The sequence below is a fragment of the Candoia aspera genome, chromosome 2 (assembly GCF_035149785.1).
Source record: "Candoia aspera isolate rCanAsp1 chromosome 2, rCanAsp1.hap2, whole genome shotgun sequence".
Classification (NCBI taxonomy): Eukaryota; Metazoa; Chordata; class Lepidosauria; order Squamata; family Boidae; genus Candoia; species Candoia aspera.
This window is the reverse complement of record NC_086154.1, coordinates 233,683,107-233,698,470: the sequence shown is the minus strand read 5'-3', so window position 1 is coordinate 233,698,470 and position 15,364 is coordinate 233,683,107. Positions and strand designations below refer to the sequence as shown.

The 15,364-nt window shown below is 37.9% G+C and overlaps 1 protein-coding gene across 2 annotated transcripts in view; it reads left to right on the top strand.

The window, feature by feature from the left end:
- The window catches only part of POC5 (POC5 centriolar protein), a 29,662-nt gene that overhangs the window by 12,363 nt on the left and 1,935 nt on the right, over window positions 1-15,364 (top strand). For both annotated transcript variants that reach the window (XM_063295537.1, XM_063295535.1), the window contains exons 4-12: window positions 27-137; window positions 1,135-1,331; window positions 5,440-5,616; window positions 6,065-6,181; window positions 6,728-6,907; window positions 10,236-10,398; window positions 12,639-12,889; window positions 13,090-13,203; window positions 14,783-14,959. In XM_063295537.1, coding sequence (XP_063151607.1) covers window positions 27-137; window positions 1,135-1,331; window positions 5,440-5,616; window positions 6,065-6,181; window positions 6,728-6,907; window positions 10,236-10,398; window positions 12,639-12,889; window positions 13,090-13,203; window positions 14,783-14,959 — 1,487 coding nt within the window. The remainder of the gene's footprint in view (window positions 1-26; window positions 138-1,134; window positions 1,332-5,439; window positions 5,617-6,064; window positions 6,182-6,727; window positions 6,908-10,235; window positions 10,399-12,638; window positions 12,890-13,089; window positions 13,204-14,782; window positions 14,960-15,364) is intronic.

The window sequence follows — 15,364 nt, the reverse complement described above, 5'->3', positions numbered from 1 at the left end:
CTAGCCAGTCTTTGTATTTGAAATAGGAAAGAGTCCAGTAATGAATGACCGCAGGCATGAAAGTGCAGGAATGAAATGGAAGAAACATGGAAGAACTCCAGATCTTGCAACATCTAGTCGAACAACAAGGATAGAAGGTATAACTACTAGGAAGAGAAAGAGGATTCTCAAATTCTTATTTCTTAAAAATGAAGTCTTAAAAGCTTCTATTAGGGTTCAGCTTAATATGTAAGCCTAATCTAGTGGAAATTACTTATGGATTTTACAAATATATTCTTATAGTTGTGCAAAAATATAATGTCTGGCTCAAGATCAGTCTGTAACCTGCATGTATCCATATACTGTACACCTGAATTAATGTGTGTCTCTTATACCATATTGTCTCAGTTAGGTCAAGTCCACTATGGTCTTCAAGATGTATTTATTTGCAAAACATGTACAGTGATTATTACCTAATTGTAAAGCATATGGGATGGAACCCTTTTTTTCTATTCATAAATAGCTTCTGTACTGAATATCAAGCTGCCACTACTTTTTAAAATACGTATTTTATTCCCATTTGTGAAAGAAGGGAAAAGAAACACTTCATTATCAAATTAAAGAAGCTCATTACATTTATAGCTTTTCTATCCGATAACATACATATAACTGTACACATATTACTATTGTTCTCCTTCAAAGTAGAATTAGAGAGACATTTCTCTTACCTGACACAAAACATTATATATTTAGAGAGAGAACTCAAAATAAAAAGATTTGTATATTCTTTACAGAAACTACCAGATATTAAAATATATTACTTACAAAAGAGATACTTTTATTTAAAATAATTACAGCTATTCATGTTAAGTCAGTTATAGCAAAAAGGACTTTTTTTTGGCTCATTAAAGACTAGCAAATTGGTTGTGGTGTAAGTAAAATGGACCAAAATCCATTTCATCAAATATTCTTCAGTTCACAAAAACCTATTCCTTACTATATGTCAGTCATTAAGATGCCACAAGATAGCATTGTGGTTTTGCAGAAACATTGGGTTTTTTAGACATTTTGTTTTCAACGTATACTCTGCAGATCCACCAAAATCCAGTACAGTAATATGATATTACAGAACTAGTTGGCTTTCTACTTTTTAAGTTTCAGCATCAGTAAAGGAATCAGGTCATATGGATATGGAAAGACTTTGCCCTGTCCGTTCAGAAGAAAGTTCTTCACCAGGGTCCTCAACTAGTCAAAGAGATCTTCAAGAGACACATGGAACTGACTTGAGCCTTTCAGATGAAAGAGTGACCCAAATAGAGAGCATACTTGATCTGTGGAGTGGCAGCCTTAAAGTAGGTAATTTTTGTACTATATGTAAAATTCTACAGATAGTTTGGTTTATTTTGTCTTATTTCCCTCAGTCTTTGTTATGGAGTATTATACCCTCAAATAACTATTCTTTGATTATGTGTCTATACCTTTGTATGTGTGTAAAAATAAATCTTATGAAATCAAAGTTAATATAAATACATTTAAATTTAAACTTAGCAAAAGAAAAAGAATATGTATATAAATGTTGCTGAAGTCTCCTATGTCTGATCACAATCTGATTTTTTAAGAAATAGCAAAAAAAAAATAGTTCAGACAATATAGAGTATAGAATGAAGAGAGAGAAGCAACATAGCTTTTTTCTATCCACTGCTGTTGTGTGCTAAAATTGTTGGTCTAAGCTATTCTTAGGTGGTTTGGATGTAAGTTGGCTAGAAGGCCCTGACCCTTCCTTGCTGCTGCTTTTGGTATTGAAATTGCTTAAAATGCTTTCATTTTAAGTTATGTTAAGGTAACTTTATGTTTAACAGTTACATATATAACTGTCATGAGCACTGATGGTGAGCAGGAGGGGGCCCCTATTCAGGGGGGAAAACGCATGTGTAGTAGTGAGGAGTTGAGCAGCCATTCAAAGAGACACAGAACAGACCCGCCTTGACTTTTGGGGGTTTATCTGTCTGGGTTACCCACGCTTCTTCAGTTTGTTAGGATTTTCTGTCTAACGTAGCAGTAATAAAACACTAGAGACCTATTCCTCGTCTCGGCGTGGTTCCTGCTTGTTAGGACAATAACCTAAAACTGAAAATCCCACAGAACTTAGTATAAATGTAAATAAATAAATAACTAATATATGTACAATATGACCATGCTTTAAAACAGAGAGCAGTGTTATCTTCTAATAAACTGAATTTCACCTTAGTTTGAATATGATGTAGTAACATGTGTGGCAACTAAAGCCACTACCTCCCTGGGTAAGTGGTTCCTCTGTTGAACTATTCTTATTGCAAAGAAATATTTTGTAACAATTGGAACCTTTCTTCCCATAACTTAAATTCATTATCTTGTGCTGAGCACTCTGGAATGAGACAGAACAGGTATTTATTTTCTTTTTCACCTACTTCCTTTCAGGTATTTAAAGGGTGCAATCGTATCTCCCCACAGCTGCTGTTTTCCCAGGCTAAACATACCTAGGCCCTTCAATCTCTTCATAGGATATATCACCCACCTACTCTACCTTTTCCATTTCTCTGACTCCTTTAAAAAGTGTAGTGCCTAGAACCAGGCATAATACTTGAGGTGGGATTTGATGAAAGCTTAATGAACTATTACTTCTCAATGATTATACTCAATTATACCTCTGTTGATAAAATCAAAAAATGCATTTGTGTCCTAACAGTCAGGAACCACGCTGAGATGAGGAATAGGTCTCTAGTGTTTTATTACTGCTACATTAGACAGAAAATCCTAACAAACTGAAGAAGCGTGGGAAAAACCCAGACAGATAAACCCCAAAGGTTAAGGGGGGTTTGACCTGTGTTTCTTTGAATGGCTGCTCAACTCCTCAGTACTACGCATGCGTTTTCACCCCTGGATAGGGGCCCCCTCCTGCTCACCATGAGTGCTCACGACAATTTGTCTCCTTTGCAGCCCTCTTACACTGCTAGCTCAGAGTTTGCAGTCAAGTCCTATTCAAGATTTAATTCACAAGTATGACTACCAAGCCAGGCATCCCCCACATACAGTATTTCTGTGCATTGTTTTTTGTTTCCTAAATAAAAAATGTTGCATGTGTCTCTGTTAAATGTCATTCATCCATTTCTCTAATCTATCAAGATCATTTTGAATGTTATTAGCTATCCTACCCAATCCTCCATCATCTGCAAATTTATTAAGCATTTTTTTTCACCTCTTCATCCAAGTTATTACTAAAAATGATGTAGAGGGCCAGACCCATGACTGGACCTTGCAGCTCCTTACTCCAGTTATATATGGAACCACTGATGAACATTCTTTGACAATGATTTTTGAGCCAGAAATGTAATTGTTTAATTATCATTTCTTCCAGCCCATGCTTATTTAGCTTGCTAATTAGGTTATGGATTACTTTGGCAAACACTTTGTTGAAGTCAAGATACAGTATACCAACAGCATTCCTGCCACCTATTAAGAAACACTGCCCTAACTCACTGTAGTTGTTGGTCACTCCAGAAATGAGGCAGACACCTATTGTCATGCGCTGCCTACCTCTGAATAATGCTCAGACACTGGTTCTGTGGAACAGGCTCTGATTTATTCACGGTGTAGGTACAGTATAGGAAAAAAGCTGAGAGTGACAGGAGCGCGCCGGTGCGGGGTTTAAATACCCCGCGCCGGTCAGCGCCCCCTCACTCGCGGTTACGTCACCCCCCTTTGTCCAACCCGTTGTCCTGCCGGTAGGTGAGGGGTTGCGAGGCCCCGCTGGCGTTCCGGGATCGCCCATCATCGGTTTCTCTATTCCTCCGGTGATTGCTGTCAGCTGGGCGATCTCCGTTGCGTTAGCGCTAACAGCTTGGGTGTGCCTCGCGATCCGTTTAGCCATTGTTTCTTGTCCTTCAGTCTTTGTGAGTTGATGGCTACTTATCTTGAGCCCCTTCCCCTGTTTCCTTGCTATTGTCATGTGTGCCATTGCGCTGATGTCTTCAGCTCAACGGCACTCATGACACCTATTTTCTTGGAACTGACTGACTTGTACTTCGTGTTTATATGTGTGCATGTCCACACATGGCTCTAAGTCAGTGTTGACTCCTGGCAACTTCCTGGACAAGTCCCTGCAGTTTTCTTGGCACGATTTCGGAAGTGGTTTTCCATTGCCTCCTTCCTAGGGCTGAGAGAGAGAGAGAGAGACTGACCCAAGGTCACCCAGCTGGCTTCATGCCCAAGGCAGGACTAGAACTCACTGCCTCTCCATTTCTAGCCTCATGCCTTAATCACTACTGGCTCTCTGTTTGTACTTAGCTCCCCTGTAATAAAACTACTGCATTTAAAATTTTTGCCTTGTCTTTCTGATGCTTAGGTTCAAACTTTTATTTAACTCAGAAGAGTAATTACTTTCAATTAACTTTTAACAGAGATATCCAATGAAGGAATTTCTATCTCAGAAGATCTTTTATACTCTCTAAGGACAGTTGCTAAAAAAAAGTTTCTATTTTGGAGGTCATTTGTGGTTTGTTCTCTTATTTTAAGGGATAAAATGGTTTTAACATCTGTTTTGCAAGTATTAGAAAAATACCATTGAATAGGAATTAGAAAGTTCCCTTCTACTGTAACTAATGCATACCTAGGAAATGACATATTTTCATATTACAGAATTTTAAAAAATAAAATAAAGTCAACATGTATAAGTGGATATTCCAAAAAGCTTTATTGGTTTACTGCTGGATAGAATATTGTCAGCTAAACCCTAGCTGCATCTTGCTTAAAAACAGACAATTATTTTCTATTTTCAGAAAAGGATATATCATTTAGCCTATCAGATTCTGGAGGCTATTCTTTTTTTTTAAACCAAAGCAGCAAACCATTATGCAAAGGTATCATTTTCCAGTGTGCTGCTGCCCAATTGTCATCCACCAGGTCTTGGGACCTAAATATGTTATTTGAATACTTCCCCACAAACCAGTTTTATTTTATTTATTTATTTTACTATCCCGCCTTTATTATTTTTATAAATAACTCAAGGTGGGGAACATACCTAATACTCCTTCCTCCTTCTCTTTTCCCCACAACAACCACCCTGTGAGGTGGGTTGGACTGAGAGAGAGTGACTGGCCCAAGGTCACCCAGCTGGCTTTCATGCCTAAGGCGGGACTAGAACTCTCAGTCTCCCAGTTTCTAGCCCGTTGCCTTAACCACTAGACCAAACTGGCTCTCTGTTGCCCTAGGGAGGCAAAATACTATATACTTTTTCTCAGCCCTTGCATATACCTTAATACAGCACTGATAGTTAATCAATATCTTCGTCATGGAAGGTTTCTCAAAATTTCAGTGCAGCACTAAAAACAATTGTATGTTTTAGTAAACAAGTTTACTAAAATCAGTTAAAAGCTCAGACTGACCCTTGTTTCTCCACTAAATCATTCCTTCATTTCTTTTCAGACTAATGTTTTGACTGAGCTGAGGAAATGGAAACTTCATTTTATTGAACATCATACTCTAGAAATGAGACAAGAAAGAGAAAAACACGCAGCCCAAGTGAGACAATTGACGAATCAGATGGAGAACTTGAAGGAATTGCTACATACTTATGAGATTTCCATAGGGAGAAAGGATGAGGTAACAAGTTCTAATTTATAGAAAGAATTTTTACAAGGCCCACATTTTCCTTAATGGTTACTATTAAGAATTGTCTTGGCAGCAAATAATTGTTTGGAGGGCCACCATTTCCCCACCCCTGGTCTATGTGCTTGATTTTAATGACCAAATTCAAATAAACCAATTTTTTATTTTATTTATTTACTTATTTACTATACTGCCTTTATTATTTTTATAAATAACACAAGGCGGCGAACATACCTAATACTCCTTCCTCCTCTTATTTTCCCCACAACAATCCTGCGAGGTGAGCTGGGCTGAGAGAGAGCTACAGGCCCGAGGTCACCCAGCCAGCTTTCATGCCTCAGGCAGGACTAGAACTCTCAGTCTCCCGGTTTCTAGCCTGTTGCCTTAACCACTAGACCAATTGCATAATTAATGTTCTTTGTGCATTTTCTAATTTCTTCAGGTAATTGCAAATCTAACACATGCAATTGAGAAACAAAAGGACAGAATAGAGTTAATGAAGAAATTCACAAAATGGCGACTTCAGCACTTTGTGGGCAAACAAAAGGCCAGAGAAGAGGTATATATGGATTTGCTCAGTTGGATTCTTCAACATTAGAATTACTACAGTATATGTTAATCAAGGTTTTTTAAAACTCCCATTTAAGAAACACTGTTTAAAAAACTGACCAAATTAACAGTTCCATGTGGAAACCTTTATCCTCTTTTCTATAAATAATCTATCTCTGTAAACTGCATTTGTGTTCAATCTAAAAATGATACTTTGCACTTTAGGATTACGTTACAATCATCCCATGAGATCATGAACATAAAAATGTTAAAAATGTATTCATCCCTACTGGTTTGCAATGGCAACCAAGCATAAGGCCTGAATTTTAAGACAACCAATGTGGATTCAAGCTTTTATTTGATTTCATGCTGGCAGTTCTGGTTTGCTTACCATTGTATTTGTGTTTTAAAGATACTGCAATATATACTCAATACCTTTTATCCTCTTCATCAGTTCTGGTATGGTGCAACTACAGCACAGCTGGATCCCTGTTTTGGGAAAAGTTAAATAAAGTGTCCAGAAACTCAGACCTGACTTGCTGATGTTCCTTTCCAGGTATACACAAATAGACTGGCTGATCGGCTGTATGAAATAGGTTTGTTGAAGAAAACGTGGATGATTTGGCGATCCCGCATTCATGTAAAATGGAAAGAGACCATGGAAAGGGCTGTTCAGTCAAGTGCGGAATCTCTGCGTGTTGAGCTGTCCAATAACTATGAATCCAAATTTCAAGAGGTAAGGAAGTTTCTAAAGAACTTTTTTCTGATGAACTTTTGAAGAGGTTTCCCCTTTTTCCAATGAAGAAGAATGTAATCTAAGTCCCATTCTGTGAAAGATATTTATACCAAAACAGTCTTAGACAGTAGTGATGGGGGACCTTAATGATCAGTTCTGCTGATTACTCCAATGAGATACAGGTTTAAAGTTACAATAAGAAATATGGGTACTTTCTATCAAACTAGCTGCCAGCCTCTTTTCAGCAGAATCCTATCCTCCTTACTGTAGATTTTCTATACTTGATTCAGTAACATTCTCATCCAAATTAAGTCATATAGGTGATGCTTCCTCTCTCACAAAATGTAAGATCTTCTCTTAGATAACAGAAATCAGATGCTCCTGATTCCATAATGGTATTTGTGAGAAAGATCTTACAATAGTAGTTTATTACAAAAAAATGAATGAGTCAGCACTGTGATATGTCTCCAGAAATCGTACTTCATCAACAAAAGTAGACTTTCCAAAGCACAGGAAGTAATAGTTCTCCTTTACTGCTGGCCAAGCCCCTGCCCTCAGTACTGTTTCTAGAAGGGCTCTGATAAACTGGAGCAGGTTCAGAGGAGAGCAATAGGTACAATTAAGGATTAAAAATTGAAGCACATAAAGAGAGGTTGGAAGAATTGAGAATGTTTAGCCTTGATAAAAGAAGACTGATATGATAGCACTCAAAGCGCTATCTAAATTAGACAACAGCTGGTTTTGACAATACTTCACTTCAGGACAAAGGCCCTATAGGATTTACTTCCAGGAGAATTTAGATAGATTGTAGGCTAACATCCAGTACTTCCCCCACCAGATGTCTTATCAGCCAACCACTACTTTTCTGTTCTGCCTTAACCCCACAAGCCTGAACTGCCCCCTCTCCCTCCCCACAATTATATTGCAATTCTGATCTCATCCCAGCCCAAGATGCTTAGGAGAAGACCAATTCTGCTGATTATCTGCCCCACAAAGTACAGCAAAAGGACAAGAGAACAGTAGACAGCCTAAACTTCTAGTTTCCTTTTTTTAAAAATAAATTTTATTAAGTTTCAAGAGAAGAATAAAAACTACAAAAAAAACAAAAACAAAAAACTACAAAGACCATAATCAATCTCTTACTTTATATTAAACCAAAACACCAGGTTATTTCTATAAATCATTCCACATTAACACATAATAAGAATCACTCAGTACAGTTACTCCTCCCCCTTAAATTAAAATTTTAAAAAAATTCATATAAGCCTCTTAAACATCTTTCTCCCTTCCAAAAGATAACACCTATTTAATTATTCCCTTCCTACCACTATTCTATACATTTTTGTCTACTATGTTGTTGTTGTTGTCAGTTGCTGTCGAGTCGTTTATGACTCATGGCGACCCTACGTATAACAGAACGAAATGCTATTCGGTCTTGCGCCATATGCCTGACTGTTCCAATGTTTGCATCCATTGTTGCTGTAATTGTATCAATCCATTGCATTGAAGGTCTTCCTCTTTTCCGCTGGCCCTTGACTTTACCAAACACGATGTCCTTTTCAAGTGATTGGTCTTTCCTGACGATGTGCCCAAAGTATGAGAGTCTAAGCCTAGTTATCTTCGCCTCTAGGGAACATTCTGGTTATATTTCTTCTAAAACTGATTTGTTTGTTCTTCAGTAATGTTGTACAAATGTTGTTTGTATTTTCAGTAATCTTCACCAACACCACATAAGAATCAAATTAAAAAGTGTGTTAAGTTGTCTGCTATTATACTTAATAGTACAACAATTTTAATAATCCCAATCTTAATAAACCCAAAAAACAAAAACAATTCAAAACAGTAAATCCAAATCTTTAAAAGCAAATAATATCAATCAAATCGATAAAGCAAACCAGATAAACATTCTTTAACCCTTATCCCACTTCAGAATAATCCAGAGCAGTTACACATCCCCACAATGTGCACAGAGCTTTCCTCTTGAAAGAATCAAACAGCCCAACTGCCCCCCTCAAAGATTCCAGGTTTTTTCATGGCATTCCACCAGAAAGTCAATTTTACTTGTGGTTTGCAGATCTCTCTCTCCCTTAAATTTCTCCAACTCCACTATCTAATCTTCATCTCAGTAAAAAATCCCAATGTCACTCTTAAAAGAAACATTTCCATCACTGTTAAATTCCTCAATTTAATCCTCCACATCCCCAATCTGATGGCACATTTTAGATCTTGTATTTTCCACAATGTCCTGAATATCTTGCATAAAAGCATGATAAAAGTCAGAAGAAATCTTTTTAAAATCTTGATGGAAGTCAGAAAGAATCTGTTTGAAATCCTCCATGTCTCACGCAAATATGGTGCCATCTAGGAGCTTAACCAGCGAAAGTCGAAGCTATGGAAAAGTTCCAGAGTGTGTTTATACAAAGTGAAAGTGAAATAAGTGGACAGTTCCCAAGGGAAAGTGAAAACAGAAAGCTGAAAGTTCAAATCAGCCAATTCAACGTGTAGGAAAATGCTAATATCTTCAAATTTAATACAAAAATAATAACAGGATGACAATTGTTTACTCTCAATCCTCCTTTATATTTGGAAGGAAAACAGAATCCAAAACATAAAAAAAAAATTTTTTTAAGTAATCCCAAAAATAACGATAAGCATGAAGAAAGCCAGCTTCTCCTTGCTGTATAAAGCCTCTCTTGGTGTACATATACTTGAAAAAACCCCCCACAAACTGGTGATTTAGAAATGGGGTGGCTGGTCTTAGTGTCCCTTTAAGGCTTGGAAAGCGATGACGTCCCTGCCTCCCAGCTGGCTCTTACCAGTCAAACGCGAACACTGTTTGCGATCCATCCGGAGGACAGATGGGATGGTTCCAGCTGTTCTTCTTCATCCCGAGAACATTTTTGGGCTTCAGGAGAACCTGCCTGAGCCTGAAAAGAAATTGCCATGTCAGGTCTGCCCACTGAACTCGCAGGCACAGCCGTTCAGTCCGCCATTCCCCACCAGAAGCCCAACTTTTAGTTTCCTTTTGAGTACCAGACTGAGCCTCATCCCCAAGTGGGAAGGGAAGCCATTATTTCACTGTGTCTCTAAGGGGTCTCAGCATCAAGTGTTCACCAAGATATTGCAAACAGTTGTAAATTCTGCTGTTGTACCCTTCCACCACAGCAGTTAAGAAACAGAAATCTATTGTAACTCAGTGTTGATTGCATGTTTACTTCTTTCTTTTCTTTAAAGGAGTCAATTGAGTGAAATTTTCCCTCATCTCAAGCTTTTATCAAATATGCTAAGTGATTGTAATTAACTATAAATGCTTTTATTTCTTGGTTAGTTAAATGCCGCACTAGAGGAAGCCAGAGCTAAACTTACTGAAATGCAGAACAAAAGACAAGATTATGAAGATGCCATGAAGAAGGCTTTCATGCGTGGTGTCTGTGCACTGAATCTGGAAGCAATGACCATATTTCAGGGCAAAGACTTCAAATTTGACCCTGGTTAGTATTATAAGGGGAGTGAAAGATTGTTAGCATGCTGGCCCTGTGTCAATGCGTTATCTATGCCAGCTTCCCTAATGTGGTGCTCTTCAGATATATTAAGATTATAATGCCCAGAATTCCCAACCAGTTGGAAAGGCTGAACTGGTGTAAATTTTTCAGAATGTTTTCTGACCACAAAAATACAGCATTTTTCTGGAGTGGTAACAATGTTGCCTTGGGGTTAAGATGCCAGTTAAGTAAATAGGGGCACTTAAGGTATGCTCTAAGTTCCATTTTTGTGCTGGAAATAAATGCATTTTAAAAACCTTGTGGGATGTATCCGTGGAGAATTATAACTCCTACAAATAATTCAGAGACATCAAATCAGTACTTTCTTCCTCCTCCTTTTCAAACAGATTATCACCTTATTTTTGCTTCCTTGAAACAAAAAAAGTGTCTTTATTCCCAGTTCCAGAGGAATTACATTATTCTCAAGTATATTAATTTTTTTCATAGGTTTGTGACTAAATGCTTACCATGCTGTTAGCACAACTCTAAATATGTTCTGACTTTCTCCTTCAAAAACTCTACAAGTAGTTCTGCTTGAATCAGGCTTTCTCCCTTTCTGCTGCTATTAGTAGATGGCTTGAAGTACAGAATCAGGAATGTTTGAATTCAGATTAACCTACTTAACTATACTACGTTAAGCTATGGTTTGTTTAACTGTGATTTCTTGTATACACCACTGTTGGCTGGATTTATTCAACATGTTAAACCATAAAACATAGTTTCTAAATCATTGTGACTCTGTTTATATTCTAATCAAACCTGCCACAATATGCCTTAGTGAGAATTGTGTACCCAGCACTGCAAAGGTGCATCGAAATGAGGCCTGTGCTGTCCTTTGGATTCAAAGGCAAGAACAAGATACTTCATAATGCATGGGGATACTAACATAGCATCTGTCTGCAAACAAGTCTTTCCCAGGACTGTGCTGCAGCTGCAGAGGGCCATTGTGCAGTTCTGGGAAAAGACACAGCTACTTTAAGGTATTGCAAACAGGTGCCATATTTGCACCCTCACATGCTCTGAAGCATACTTTGCCATCAAATTTGAAGCATAGCCCTAATGGAAAGTTCCAGGACTCCTATGCATTTGAGGATGCTAAAAGATTTAGTGGGTTATTTTGTAATCTAATTAATTAAGGATCAAATGGAACAATGGGTGTCTGCTCAGCTATAATGCCTATCCTAACCGTGATTGCCAAAATTCAAAAGCATGAGCTTTTATTCCTCCACAATACTTGATTTTGCACATGCACAATATAAAATAACCAAGGCTTATTGGATCTCATGTTGTGAATCAGTGTTTTTCTTTCTTATTTCTCTTCATAAGGGAAGGATTATTTATAAACCTGAAATAATTAATTTACCACAGGGTGGCACTCTAGTACTTCATAATGTTCAATGGCAAGAGTTCCATGTGTGTATATGTGTTTGTGAACATGGACACTCTTGTGTTTGTGTATGTGAAAATCAAATTCTGTGTCAAAATAGCAATATTACAAACTTAGTGATAGAAAGGAGGGGGAAATACAACATACACACATAGATACACACACACACACACACATAATTTTGTTTTCTCTTAAATCCAGTCTACAGGGTAAATTAAAAATGTCTTTGTAATTTGTGCAAAAAAAACAATTCTCAACATAGGTGGTAGGAAAGTGAGTTTTGCAATTTAAATAGCATGCATTTAAAGGTTAATGCATGATTTGAACCAGGTGGGCTTCCAACTGTACGGGATCACAGAGCTAAACCTGTATATATTCTGCCCTTTTTTTAATCTTATCTCTCTTCTTACCTTGTATTGAATTTAGATTATAATCTTTCTTGGCAAAGACCTAGGAGTGGGGTTAGCTATTAAACTAGTATTTTCCTGAATAAACTATCATGTACAGAGGTAATAGATTATTTTAAGGCAGCCTCCATATCGAATTGAATAAATAAATGTTGTAAGGCTGTTTCTAAATCAGGATGGCAACAAATAGGGCTGGTAATTTTTGTAAGTCTCTACATTGGGAAATACAAATTATACAGTTTTTAATTTTTATACAACAGTGTGCTTTCCAATTTTGTTTGCAAAATTAGAGAGATACATAGTTATATAATATACATATGTAATATCTAAATATTAGCAATATTTATCTCCTTGTTATTTTGTGAAGTTCTGAATGTTTGTTAATTTGTTTATAGTAGTTGATCTATCAGAAAAGAGAGCAGAACCTGGTGCTGGCACTGGTGGACCTACAGCAAAATTTCCTTCATTTCAGTATGATCATCCTTTATCATCTACTTCCTCGCTGCTGCCGCCACCACCACCTCCTCACTCTGCTCCACCACCACCTTCTCATTCTGCCCCAACAACAGCTCCTCACTTTGCCCCAACAACAGCTCCTCACTCTGCCCCAACAACAGCTCCTCACTCTGCTCCTATAGAAGACCTGGTAAGTGCTCATTTAACATAACCTGGATTGAACTAATCTTAAGGCAATTCAATAAATGAGGGTACATTATTAAATAAACATTACAGGGATATTGGGTCTGAAAGTCAAGGTAATATATTGATGCTAATATTTAGGATTAGGAAATGGTGGTATGTGCTTAATCTAAATCAGTCTATTGCAGTCTTTTTCCTGTTTTGCAGTTTTCTTCTCACCAAGGCCATGCAATAACATCTCAAACCAGATTAGACTCTGCTGCTGTATTAACAGCCTGTGGTGCTGCTATAGGATCAGGCACAACGACCATTTCAAAACTGGTAAAAAAAAACAACACAACATTATTTTAATTTTTTTGAACTTCTGTTGAACTCCACATGATTAGTTAATGGGACGTTTTTCTACAGAAACTCAATTGGAAATGGAACTTCAATATATATCCATATCTGCAAGTTACAAGTTTAATTAAAATGTCATACCTCATTTTTTATGCCATTTTTAAATCAAAAGTGGGAAGCAGATTCAACTGTGTGAAAATACTAAGGTAAAGTACAGATAGTCCTTCACTTACAATGGCAGTTGGGACCAGAATTTCCATTACTAAGCAATGCGGTCATAAAGCATGACTGCATCTCTTAGCAATGGCAATCCCTGCAGTGCCAGTTGCCGTCATTAACTGAATCCCATGGTTGTTAGGCAAGGCAACTTTCTGCCAGCCTCCCACAATGGCAGTCAGGAAAGCTGGCAAGAAATTGCAAGTCCCAGGCTGGCAAGCAGGTAAGTGGCTGCTGCCAGGTGGGGGGGTGCACAAGGGTGTGGCATCGGTTGGTGTGCACGAGGGTGAGGGTTGGGGAAGGTGCATGGGTGTGCACAAGTGGCTGATGTGGCACGAGTGCAGAGGGGCTGGGAGAGGGTGTACAGGTGGGGGGCACTTACCCCAGTGACTTGCAACCTTCCCTGCCAGTTTCCCCACTGACTTTCTGGGGAAGCCACAGGGAAGGTTGCAAATTATTTGATCACAGGGCATTGCAACCAGTTGTAAGTGTGAACTGGTTGCTAAGCACCCAGATTGCAATCATGTGATTGCGGGGCTGCTGGGACAGCCGGAACTCCGAGGACTGGTTGTAACTTCAAGCAGTCGCTGACCAAATGTTCGTAGGTCAAGGACTACCTGTATATGTACCCTTTTCCTGAGTCAGTCTAAAGTTCTTGCAATAGAGCAAGACAAAATATGTCTGTTCTTGAAGCACCTGGGGTTGACTTGACAAAAGCTCCCTTGGTATTATCAGGTAATCAATTTTGATTGATTATGAAATGATTTAATGATATGTTTCCTATGAAATATATGGAATCACTTGAAGGTGAAATTCTAGACAAGAATGAAATCAATGAACTGCTGCAAAGAATGGTAAGGAAAAGGACTCTGAGGGCGTGAAAGCCTCTGAAATCTTTACTTTTGGTGAAGAAAGCACCAAAAGCTTTCATAAGACTATTGTCCCCAAGTTTCCCTTCTGGCTCAGAAAATTTTCAAAAGCAGTACTTCTACAGCTCTAGTAATTACAGTAGGATCTTCTGTTTACATAGAAGTAAATCTTGTGGGCTACAACGGAATTTTCTAGTTGCCTTTTCTGAAGAAATGCTCATGTCACAATACAAACCCATAATCTACAAATAGGACTGTGTTTCCAGTTATCAAGATTATAGAAAGAATGTACCTCATTACTGTGAGAATTCACAGGTGAGGGTTTTGATGACCCAGGAACCAAAACTTATGCATTCAGTTTTTTCCTGGCCAAAGACGGAAAAAATATCAAAATACATAGTTCATAATTTAAAGCTGTCTTTGAAAAGTGCTATGTGTTACTTACATAATTAGGATTTTTGTTTGGCTTGCCATAGTCCATGACGAGGGTGGTGACATCAGCTCAACAGAAGCCTGGAAGGACAGTCACTGCTAAAATCACCGGTCGTTCAGATTTTGCAACAAAGAATCGAATTTGCAGTAATTTAGATGTGTTGGGTGTTTCGCCCCCCATGAATTCTGTTGTGGTGGAGAAACATCATCCCATCACTCAGGTAAATAATGAGTTCTGTGAATAACTTCTGCATTTTATGTCTTCTTTTATTCTGTGACTGGTTTGCTTTAGGGTTCTTGTCAAAATTATTGAGAAAGTTCAGATTAAAAATGCCTACTGAATTAATTTGTCTACACTTTTAGGTTACTCTCTATTGTCTGGCATGTGATGGAATCCTACATGTACTATTAGGCACTCAACGATATGTTTTTCTTTTATTTATTTTACTTTGCTTGTATGCCACCCATTCCTGAAAAGGCTCAGGGTGGCTAATAGTAACAATGTGAAATGTGAAAAGTTAAAAACTAGAAAATATAGTTCACACACTTGCAGACGCCACCTTCAGTGACGTTCACCTACACGCTCCAGCACCAAGTAGAACAGGTCAGTCTTCTTATACATTTGC